Raw genomic sequence first — 13,014 nt, 5'->3', positions numbered from 1 at the left:
TAAAATTTAGTTTTGATTTTCTAACAATAAAACTTGATCTAATCAATCTAATCATGTATAAACCATACTTATAGTTTAAACTTCAAGCTAGTGACATTGCCATATGATATTCATTAGATAGAAAATCTAACCTTGACAGTATTTATTTAGCCTTAGGTTGTGGAATTAACACATTTTTATGTCATTAAACTATTTCCGCCCTTAAAAGATGCTTAATATAATTCATAAAATAGCGAATGAACTACTTTCTTTTAGTATAGTCAAGTGTAAAAATATGGGTGCACTCATTATACTCCAAAATATGTCTCTAAACTCTTGTCAGTGAATTAAGAACTATGGAACATATTTTTGATAAGTTGTATACACACCTATTTTTACACTGTACTGTACATACATGTGCACCTCTTCGAAAAATAACACCACCCACCAAACTGAAAGGATAGCGATAAGATTGAGATACGATAGTCGAGCAGTGAAAGATGGTACTCGGGCCCCGGCTATTTTGCTCAATCTTTTGCTCTGTTTTTTTTTTAGAAAGTTTAGTTGGTCTCACGATGAGAGAGAAATTACCGCGCGGCTCGGCGCCGGGCAGTCATACCAGTATGCTCGGCAGACAGTTTTGCGTCTTACCTATTATGCTAAAGGGATGATTCGTTAAAAATTATCCCTGAGTCGTCAGGAAACAGGAACCAAACTGTGTGCAAACATTACAAACATACTTACGTATGACTTTAACGTTAAATTAAAATAAATGTAGCTATATGACTAATAAATACGGAATGTACTTAGATTTTATGATAATCTCATAATTAAACTTAATAGTACCTGTCCTTAGCTAAAGCTAGACGTATGTTCGGTAACGGACGGAAATACACACAAATTAACAAAAATGAAGGCTGTGGACTTCCTTCATATATCTTCAATATTTTATAACTGCCATTCTTTGAGATAATTACTACTTTACTTTAGCACCTTACCAAATTCATCTGTGATGTTTCAGCCTTTAGGTATTTGCTTAAAAATACTATTGTTATCACTGTGACAAAGTTCTATTGACTATTAACGTAAAAGATCGATGTACGATTAGTGTAGCAATAATATGAGGGCGGTTACCGCTGCTTGGCGGGCTTTGGCTGGCCGTTGGCCGCGGCACTCTTCTGCGCGATGTGTGTCTGGTAATGCTTTGCGAGATGCGCCTTCTGACGGAAGCTCTTACCACACAGCGAGCACGAGAAGGGCTTCTCGCCCGTGTGCGTGCGTACATGCACATTTACAGAGTATTTGTCCTTGAAGCCCTTTGAGCAGATGGAGCAGTAGTGCAACGACCGCTCTTTGCGCACGCCGTTTGAAGTGGATGTGGCGGGCTGGATGGCCGTACCTGTTTGCGGCTGTGCCGCGGGCGGCGAGCTCTTGTTTGCTATACGTTTATACTTCTTGCTGACCGTCTTGGTGCTGGTGACGGTGGGCGAAGCCGTTACCAGCTGCATGTGCGGCAGCTGCACCTCGCCCGCGGGGATCATGGTCACAATTTCTCCGTTAACGTGGTGGATGTTGTAAACCCCACGTGCCGGTTCTAACGGCTCTACCGTGCAGAACGGCTGCACAGACTCACCTAGCTCCGTCGCTATCCTTTTTAACTTTTCATAGTCTTCTGGGTAATTGGCATCCAGTTGTGACAATATAATGTCATCCACACTTTGCGTCGACGTCGGGTTGTCACCGTTCGTGATCACTGCTGTATTAGGATCTTCTAGTAAGATGGAAATGTTGACGTTCCCTGTTGGTGTGTGGATCAACAGCTCGGTGTCGCCTTCTTTGCTGTCGTGGTACATGGAAGGAACGTCGGATTTATTATTGTTGTTAATAATAACTCTTTTCAATTCTGTTGTTGCGTCCAGTTTCTTTTGTACCGTACTATATCTAATGAAAGCTTTTCCCTGTAATGCACTTCTTAATAGAGATTCATTTGTGTCGGTATTTTGATCGGTTAGCTTCCAATCATTGTTATTATTGTTAAATTCAACAGAACTTTCTAATAGAGGTGTGCCAATTACAGAACTACGAGAGTCGTCCCTTTTATCGTTAGACTGAAAATCGTTGTCTTCATAACTAAAGGGTTCCACTTTAACTAGATCACTTGAGCCTAAATCTGGGTTCTGACTTTCCGTTTCACTTTCTTCGTAGCTATAGCTTTCAACTTTCGGAAGCACATTAGAACTCAAAGAATCTTGATTGAAATCATTTGGAAATCCGTTCATATTTAGTATGGATTCAAGATCTAAGGAGGAGTTATTATCTATATCGGTAGGGCTGGACATAGAAACGTCTTCTTCCTTGGTCCAATACCTGTTGGTACTTGATTCATGTATATCTTGGTTGAGTACTGTTAGTGTGTATATTTGTCCATCCGTATTGTTACTGATAAGTTTATTAGAAATAGCGGTGTCAGTACATGGGTGCGCGCTGTTTATCTCGCTGTCCTGGTTCCAGTAGTATTTGTTGAGATCCTCTAGCATCGCGGTCTCGAGGCGGTCCCGGTCGCGATCTACATTCCAGATGGAGTCGAAGCTCTGCAGCGTGGTAGAGGCTGCAGGCATGGCGGCTGCGGGCGCCGGCGAAGGCGCACTCGTTACCGCCAGCAGGCTGTTGTTGTTCTGCTCCTTGGGTTCCTCCGACAGCAACGGGTTAGAGCGGGAGTCAGGTGATTCCATAAACACGTTCACCGAACGCATCTGTTGTTTATACTGGGCGTCTGTAACTTCGTTCGATGTCACGAAGTCAAAAAAATCTGATTTTGACAATTCTGGGGCAGTGGCCGTCATGACTACCGATTCGATTACTGTAACCGAGGGAGACGACTCGGCAGTCGTCTGTTCACAGGTTTGTTGCATGTATAACACCTTGATTGTTCAGGTTTGTCTTTGTACTACAATAAATAAATCTACTTTTAAATATGTATGTGAATTCTAACCAGGTATGACTTGTACTTTATTGGCAGTCGCTAGTGCGTCGGTAACTGAAAGTGCAGTGTGCGGTTCGGGAGCGGCGCGCGGCTACTCGAGCTTGTCCAACTTGCTCAACGTAATGGGTGGACCAATGGAGTGTGCGAACTTGATCCGTACATTCCTTTTTCCCATTATTTACTCGAGCCTAAGCCTTGCCTAGCAACGACTCAGTACACACGGCTCTCAGTGGCGGCGGTGAAGAACTCGGTAGTGTTTGCCATGATTCCAGTATTTCGTGCGAAGGTGTGGTGCAATCTGAAAAGAAAGAATTTTTATTTGAACAATCGCTTGCAAGACAATCTTATGTACATTTATATTATATTATTTAAGTTATACCGATCGTATATTAGAAATGCTTATAAAGTACATATATGTTATAAATGTATGTAAGTAATGCTACCGTATAACAAAGCCGTTAACGGTGGCATCGTGGCATATGATAGTGTAGCACTATTTATGATGTTGAATGATTTTAAGCTTTTGGTTCAGGGTTCTAGATCCTGTAGCAAACCAGGGCGAACCAGTCACGCCGCTATCGTGGCGGTGCTTGTGCACTATTACTAAGTCGGGGTGCGTTGATATGGCGAGTGATAGCGAGACAATAACGTTTCGTTTCGTTTTCTGCAAACGAGTGTCATCTTGGCTATTATATTCAGCTAAATTATTCAATGAGTGAAACAAACTCTTATAAACGTTTGGCTGCATTCTACGCCGTGTTCTGTAAACGCTACAGCGTTTACAAATATTATGACGTATTGCATTTGTTTATATCATCAATTCATCATTCATTAATCACATGGTTTAGTAATCATGTTAATACGGAAGAGACCAGCTCAAACCGTTTTTGTGCTTTGGTCAAAACATAATTTAGAGAGATGTTTCAAAGATATTATTACCTATTATATATGGCTTTAAAATGAATAAATTACGAAATTAAAATATTTAAATGAATGTCTGCTTGTTGAACATGAAAACCTATAAATGCCATAATAAGTATTGTTTTTTCACTGATGCCTAAAAGTTAATACTATTTAAAAACGTATGAATGTGATCTAGTTTAGGCTGTGGTTTAGGTATCTATCTAGTTACGATATTCACAATGTGACGAACTGCAATAGTTTTACTGTTAAAGTGATCAGTAGGAGATGTAAAGTGAGAAAGGCTGTCAAACGACACGGCACGAACCGGAGCCGGGCCGCGGACCGAAACAGCGCGGTGTCAGCTTGCGACAGCTGATATGTGACGTGCTGCTATTTAACCAAATATTATTAACGCCACCAATATAATATATGTAGTCCGACACTTGAGACATTTATGATCATATTATGTTCAACTTTATTTCAAAACCAATGTTGGCTGTAAATATTATTATCAAAACGCGTTCGTTGCCTTTTAGTTTGAGGAGCAGAGCGAAGCAAAAGCAAATCTCATTGCATGCCAAAACGAGGCAAATAAAAGCTTCTCTCAAATAAAATATATTTATAATATGCATTAAATTAACTACGCTCATTTAAATACTAGAATTGTTTGCGTGGTGTGTTTCTTATGCGTTATTTTCCAGAGAAACTTGTGAGCTATAGTCTAGTATTACTTACCTATCGCATAGCTCCAGTGCAGGAGAGGGTATTTCAAAGGTTTAGCAAAACGACACGCCGCATGTTAATTTAGGAATACATTTAATTGCAGGTAAAATTATACTCGCCAATGCAGCCGCGGCGAATGATAGTAATGAAGGCTGTAAAACGAATCTTTAATTGGCGGCGGTAACGTTAAATTACTTACCTACGCGGCCCTCATACATCCGGTCAAAGCAAACAAGTCCCTAAACTCGTCACTAAATACGTCTGCAGTAGCATTCTTCCAAGGCCTTCATACCGGGTGTGGCCTGTAACATGAGCAAATAATTAAAACATAGATTGTACTCCTCAAACGGTGACACTTTTGTTCAACAACTTTTAAAAATTATGAAGTATTTAGACGCCCTATTTTTCATAGAAAATAAATATTATCTTCAATGGACGCCATCGCCACGCCATATCATTGTGATTGACGTTGCTTGTCACGCCTTAAACATAACAGAATTCGCAATACATTGCGTCTTAGAATAAACTTTAAAGTGTATTAAAAATCAAACCACAAGTTATTTTTAAAAGTCGCTGAACAAATGTTGGTCATTATGAGGAGTACAGCCTACAGTTTAATTTTTTGCTCATATTACAGGCCACATCCGGTATAATTGTAATTTTTGCTTCGTTTTATTTATTTTAATTTATTTATATATTTAAAAGTTTTAAAGTTTATTTTAACAGACGTATTCTAATTTTAAGTAAGTATAAAATTCGATCTGGAATTAATAATATGTGGGTCGGATCTGATAACGCTAAAAGTGACATTTCCTCAACCAAAAACGTCACTTTTGACACTGACACATACGATCTATATCCAAATCGGATTCATATCCTGTAATTAAAATTAGAATACGCCTGTATGTTTCTAACAAGAAAACCAGGATTAATTAATTAATATTCTCCTTTCAGCTTTCCCGCCAAGTTCCCGCCTCATCGGGTTTCTTACTAATACCGGATATGTTAATAATACGAATACCGGAAAAAGGGATGACTGTAACTTAGGATATTAGATTACAGACAGATAACAGAAAGGTGTAATTATATGTTTGTAAAAAGCACAGCGCGTTGATGTCTATTCCTACTTAATAAATAAAAGCGACGTGGCTAGTTAGGTAGGTAGGTACCTACTTGTACGAGTAATACGAGTAGCTTGTATGCTTCTATTCTGATTAGATATATGTACTTAAACTGTTTTTTAATAAGTACCGCCAACCGGGGTGAATAGGGATCGCTGGCATAAATATGGACAAAACTTAAAATGTGATTTCCCTGACAATTTCTTAATAAAAATTTCCATATGAATTGTTTTATTCGATTGATAATAATCGTTGGTTTTGTATGTTACAATTTGTATGGGTATATTTTAAAGAAATTTATCAGGTCATTCACCTTTCTAGTTTTGTCCCTATTCACCCCAGCCACCTCTATTCACCCCGGTTAACGATATTTAAAATAAAACAACAAACTTGTAGGTATGGAAAGCGGAGCTAGCGACAGCCGCCAGGTACAGTAGGTATCCGACATCGGTACCTACTTTGCCCAGAACAAGGTCGTCCAAGTGGTTTTTCTAGGAATTCCGAATAGTAATAGCACCTACTAAATAAACTTATAAATGCCGATTGAAATTTGTACCTAGTCTGTAATAGATAATAGCAATAAATTATTAACGCTCACGATTTAGTTCTCGGTGCAGCCGATGTTAATACTCGTATTAATCAGATTAAACCACTCTCGTTCATCGCGGGAATCCTACTAGCCAGAAAAACAATCCTATAACAGCACCAATATTTAAACATAGATATTTCTATTGTCAAAATATATAAGACTAATAAAATAATGTAATGCAAGTTTTAATGGTAGGTACCTACACTACCTACATAATATACCTACATTTTAGAAATTACAAAGTTGACGAATGCATGCAAACTGCAAAATATCACAAATGATATCGTCATATAATCGTCATTCCTACAGTAATATCAAAATTACCTATCCTATAGATCAAGTTGTAATGTTCAAACATGTTCCTAAGTAAGCCATCATAATCAGGCCTGCGACTCGACGTTTACGCCACATGTGATGCGTCTTATTATACTTTTACAGGTAATTTCATGGCAACAATTGTTTTTATTCATAATGCAAAATTAAATGTTATTTTTCTCTGTGTTACGTTTTAATTCTTACTTACGCTACGTCTTACGTAGGCGAACAACGCGCGAACGCGGCGCGGCGCGGCGCGGCGAAAGCGGCCGCCGCCGCGCCGCGCCGCGCCGCGCCGCCTGACATTCGCGTGCAAATCGCGCCGCACCGCGTTCGCAACGAGATCGCTTACGTAGGACACTTCTATGGGCATCAAAGGATTGATTTCGCCGCGCCGCGCCGCGCCGCGTTCGCGCGTTGTTCGCCTACGTAAGACGTAGCGTTAGATTGAAACGCTGGGGCCGTGGGGGCCAAGCGCGCGCCGTATATACAGGGCCTTAGTGGAGCGCCTTATAGATGCCGCAGGAGATCAGAGGGGTGGCCAGTATTTTGCTCAACGCATAAGTATTGCTATACAACGTGGCAATGCGGCCAGCCTTCTGGGCACACTGCCCATCAGCAGTGACTTGGGGGACGTTTTTTATTTATAGGCTTTTTATTTTAAGTTTATTTAGTTTAGAGATAGTTTGTATTATTATTTGTAAGCTAATTTAATGTTTTATATTTACTTAATAGTGATAAATAAATATTATCTAACATTTATACATTGTTTACTAACCTTATATTGATAGTTAAATAGACATAATATTTGCACTAAACCGTTGTCTTTCCTACACCTACGTTGTAACAGTAATAGAGCTGTACATAATATATACATATACACTGGTTATAGATAAATGCTGTACTTTAATAATAAACCTTGAATTTATTTAAATTATCAGCGTGTTATTAACCAATAACGCAATGAAATGCGTAATCTGAGCGTTTATGGCTCAAAATTTCCCCACTCGTGCATAAAATTTAAGTTGTAAAAATGTTTTTCAGTTGAATGAACGGATCAACGAAACTTTCGGTTGGTTTCGAATGGTTTCAAGCTGTAGAACTTGTTTTGCTGATCTAGGTCAAATGATTCAACGCGTGGATTCGCTTGTTTTATTTAGTCCTTAGGGATAATTTTAACGACTGAGACTGTAGTCTAAAGGTTGTGTGTTTATTTTGCTGCTCTTTACTTATTTATGCTTAGGTCTATGATGTGGTATATAAATATTTATTCTAATCGACAAATGAGTATTTGTGTAGGTACCTACTGGTATATTTTTCTGAAGATTTTTTTAAGATTTGTGTTCATAACCATGCTCTTCTCGGTGGAGTAATCGCCGCTCTTCTCTTTGCTCGGCCGGCCTTTATGTACACGTACTCCCTCCTATGTACGACACGACAGAACCCTATCTTTTATTTGGCTTTTTTTGGGTTTTGTTTTAGTTTTACAATATTTTAAACTCAATTATTATTTTGCCTGATTACGTCTGAAATTATAAATTGACGATGCAGGAATGAACAATACTAAAAAAATATTTTTCTAGCTTTTTATGCCTTACTGGCCTGGACGGGCGCTAAAATAAATGTTACTTTAGTTCAATGGATGGTGTGCCTAGGTGGGTAGGTAGCGATGCATGTGGGTTAACGAGGCGTTGCGAAAGAGTGGTGCGCTAGTGCCTGCAAACAGCCGCCAACTGGATCACGACGCGGCCCCGGCCCGACAGCGAGCACCACACCACCACTAAGCTGGAAACACTATTAACGCGACTCCACATATCTATCCCTATCCGAAGTACTCTACATGTTATAATTATGCGATTACACAAAATGCTTGCAATTTTATCACGTTTCAATCATGTTTTCTGCGTCTGAGTGTATGTTCAAACCCAATGGTTTGGACTAGAATACAGTGTGTGCGCGGCGTCAGGTGGCACCACTGCCAGCTAACACTGTACAGTCACACAGAGATCGGGTGGCGTGAGCACATATTAAGCTTTTCCCCGATACTGCCATGAGCAAATCCACTCAGCTAACTAAACAGGTTGGGCAGAACGGAACGTTCGAACTTTAGAAGTAAGATAGGAGACGCGGGAATGTAGTTTAAGGGCTAGTTGCACCAACCACATTTGATAGACTGATCAACGTCAGCCGGCGCGCCCCAGCGCTTTACTACCTATGAAACTTTCCATACATAAAAATTTTGCGAACTCTTTAACGATACGAACAGTTTGGTGCAACCGACCCTAACACTGTCGTTGAATCCAAGTGATCGATACCCATTGGGTAGATAGTCAAAATTTTTAAGATTATTATTAAAGTGTCTGGACAAATATCAGTAAATAAGACAGATCAGATATTGTTCGTTATCTTTAATTAACATGAAATAAACGGCCTCGATATCGCCACAACAATGACCGGCTTTATCTTGTAGAGCCATCGAACGAAGCCTACAAATTGCCTTGTAGGTATGTATTTGCGGCAAAAATATAAGCGAACAATTAACGCTTAAAGTCTCGATGGCTACGATAGTGTCGCGGGCCGACCCTGCGCCCGCGGTGCGGGGGGAGGGGCGGCGCACGTAGCCGCGCTGGCTGGATTTCGATCCGCGTCGCGATAACCGGCCAACGACAATGCGACGGATTTAATTGGCGGTCTTACATAGACTTGATTATTGAATCGAGAAGCTGTTCTTACGTTGATTCAAAATGATACTTCGAAGGTACACGCAAAGGTACACGGAGTTGCGCAGGTGTACCTCGGCCGAGACTTTTACTATAGGCAGCATATAGTTAGAAGCCTGCGCTGGGGTTGGTGACTAGGACGATGAAATAATAAACTTACATGGTCCTATAAAATAGTGATTTTCTACAGTACCTACTTTATTGTTATAGCTGATATAAACTTAATGCTATATCTGATAAAATGAAAAGAAGCTAAGGTTCTGTGAGGTCAGGTCGGTAAAGAAAATTATCCCAATCCTATACCTACAAATGTTAATTCATTAAACGGTGTTCCTATTATCTTATAATCAAAATATGTAAGTGTATTAGCAAATCCAGTTTATTCCTCAAGTACCTGTTTTATTAGTAACTATTAAACTTCAGTACCTAACGTTTACGTACGCACCGTCATTGCAACATCACACCTAGGCCTTACTTACATCAAAAGATGTAATAAATAATAATAAAATTCTTTATTTCAGGCCAATTTGCCCATAAATTGTTAGTTATGTACAGACTTACATTATTAGTGTTAGTAGATCTTAACCTAGGTCTCACATATATTAAAATAGACTCATTTGGGGTCCTGGTACTCAGGATGATGAGCAGACGCCCAGTGACTAAGAAATGGACAATCCCATCTCTCCGCTATATCTACCAGCAATACCTATAAAGAACTTGTAAAATAACAAAACTCGCGATCCGTGACAAATAAAGTTGTACTAAACGTACTCTGTGACGGGTGAGCTGGCATATACCGGGTTATCGTCACTTGCGCTCATAAGTTCGCATCACGGCGACCCTTGACATTTCGCGGCGAGAAGACGAAATGACCACTTGATCGGCCAGCCTTTGATCTCTCTGTTGCAATTTTATGCCAGATTGCTATGCCCGCAAAACGTATATATTTAAGTTAGATAGCAGATGGTACGTGCAAAATTATAGTTGCAAGTGAATTTGCTTAGCACATTATGACGTAGAGTCGCAACTCGCATCTGAGCATAGGGAACATACGTCTTTTAAAAAGTGTACCATTTTAAAATTCAGTGTTTTTAAACGTTACTTAGTCTCTGGACAGTAAGCTCTACATAAGCTCTATACCTATAAGGCTTGTGTCGTGGGTAGGTGCTAGACGACGTAATATTGTATATGCATATATTTATAAGAAAACATTCATTACTCAGGACAAACTATTCAAGTTTTAACCTGGTAATAGCAATATTTAGCATCCATATAGTCATTCAGCATGTTCGAGGTACAACAAATATTACGTATTAAATTACTTACACTATATCTGACTAGGGTCTCAAAATCATTTACACCTTTATATACCAATAAATGTAACTACGGGTCGATTGCAGTGTCTGCAGTTTACAGGTAGTGGAGTAGAGCTGCTAGCAAGGATTCACAATCTAGTCGTGACATTAATGGCGCAGATTACTTACGCGCACGTTGCAACTAGAGTGCGTCGAATTCTGATGTAAAATATGGCTTAGTGCCTGTATGGAGTGGCGCGCCGGTCGAGTTCCCACGCAGGAGCGCGGGCGGCGGGACGCTCGGCTCGACGCGCCGGTCGCGAATCGCCAAACTCAACTCATTACTAACTATATTAACTACTATGTATTGTAAGTATTACATACTAAAATGCAAAACTATCCTCGTAATTTCCCCGCTCAGCACAAAAAAGGATGAAAGCGTCCGGCTTAATCAAATTACGACTTTCCTTTTCATACTTATTCAATTCATATCTAGTTTATTAGATAATTATACAAAAGATAAAACTTGGCCGTCTCGTGGCCAGACGCTACTAATGATAAACATTTTTGTTCGAAATAATATATTTAATTACTGAATATTTTTCGAGAGTTTACGATTGTGCGATACATTTTTATATAACGCTTTGAAGCAATTTATTACCTACTAGTATTTTCCTTGGTAGGTATTGTCCCCATTGAACACGCAAATCCAACATAGGTACCTATAGGTTCAAAGAATACCATGCATTTACGATGTCTGTTGTTTAAAGTTTTCAAATGCTATTTAATAACAATGTAAAATTAATACACATTTATTACTTATTTAGTCCCTTATCAAGTTATCATAATGAAATCCGATAAGCGTCAATCACGATATAGTTTCGAAATTACCAAGATTGCCCTACATTGCAGGTGCACTCACAAAAAAGAGAAACTGCGGTGCTGCGGCGTTCGAAAGAAAATCTTATTCGACTTAAGGGGCGATATACGAGACGGTGTGGTCCAGTTACATCAAAGTCTCCCTTCGATTTGGATCCGGTTTGCTCTGGTTTTACTTGTACCTACAACCTTCTCGTACCTGAACTTTCTTATGGTGTTTTAAACACTGTTATTTACAGCGGTTTCCTTTCAAAAGTTACCAAGAAATTTTAAGGTTTCCCTTTTGTGGTTACTATTTTATGGATAAACCCGAATAAGTTTAGGTAACGATATGTTACACTGCCTAATTCAAGTCTAATTAGTTACTTATAATATAAAATAATGACGAAAAATTTTACAGAATGGTCTTAAGGTGCCATATACCACATTCACTGCCCCCGACGCACATGTGCGTCCACCGTCATACAAGTTTGTTCCTAGACCACGTCCCCTGGCAGTGAATGCGATACCCTGGCAGTCCTTTATGCCAATCTCCACCATTCCAAAAAAACGAAACGAGAGAAAAAAATCTATCTGTACTACCGAATCATCACAAAATTTCACGAGAATCGGTGGAGAAATGCGTCCTGCACAGGGGAACATCCGGGCCTTCGAGCAACACCGGCTTCCGACACGTCGGAAGGGAGGAGCATTAGGAAACTATGCATCTTAGCGTCATGGCCCCTTTTTGTATGTTCATGCCAAGTTTCATGTAATTTCACAGTCGTTTTGAAATGATAGCGTAACTGCGATTGTATGGGAGCGACTTTGTGACTCTTAAGATCATTACCAGTACAATGAAATATTTTAAGAAAGATTTCAAAGAACACATGAAATTAATATTTATTTGTTATCTATCTAAGCTAATACCTTTAAACGAGCAATTCTTCTTTCAAGAGTTTTACTATACCTAATGGGGTTTTTCGGGAGTGATAAATCGATCTAAGTAGCTAGGTCTTGTCTCTGGGAAAACGAGCATTTTAGAGTTTTTATATGTTTTCCGAGCTAAGCTCGGTCTCTTAGATATTCAATACAATGTTTGAGCAATGTTTTGAGCAGTTTGTTATTTCTCATTATACAAGTCAATGCAATTCGTTATGATCCGAATACTAATTAACTTTTATAAGTGCACGTTGTTATCGCGTTGTATTACCTACATACCTACATTCCGCACGGTACCATTCTGGAAGTATGGTAAAACCATCGCAACGGACGTGCATGAGAAATTAGTTTTATGCATTCATCAATTTGAGAGATGTTAATAAAACATTTATCAAAACCTGTTGGTTTATCGATAGCTGTTTGTTTTCCATGCCTGTCTAAATGTTGAAAGACACGTCTACGAAATTGTGTACAAATGTAGGTGAAGTAGGTAGTGCATAATTATTTTCCATCGTTTTTTCACGGAAACTTACGAACGTGTCTTGCTATTTCAGCCATCTTGGTACAAAAAGTACTGAGGTTGACT

General features: G+C 39.3%; 1 protein-coding gene across 1 annotated transcript in view; it reads right to left on the bottom strand.

Moving 5' to 3' along the window:
- Positions 1-690: 690 nt before the first annotated feature.
- The window catches only part of LOC134679075 (zinc finger and BTB domain-containing protein 5), a 63,450-nt gene continuing 51,126 nt past the window's right edge, over positions 691-13,014 (bottom strand). Inside the window, exon 2 of the mRNA XM_063537918.1 lies at positions 691-3,260. Within this exon, the coding sequence (XP_063393988.1) occupies positions 1,110-2,891 (1,782 nt within the window). The 5' untranslated portion in view covers positions 2,892-3,260 and the 3' untranslated portion in view covers positions 691-1,109. The remainder of the gene's footprint in view (positions 3,261-13,014) is intronic.

Source organism: Cydia fagiglandana, chromosome Z (assembly GCF_963556715.1).
Source record: "Cydia fagiglandana chromosome Z, ilCydFagi1.1, whole genome shotgun sequence".
NCBI lineage: Eukaryota > Metazoa > Arthropoda > Insecta > Lepidoptera > Tortricidae > Cydia > Cydia fagiglandana.
This window is presented reverse-complemented; position numbering and strand designations above follow the sequence as displayed.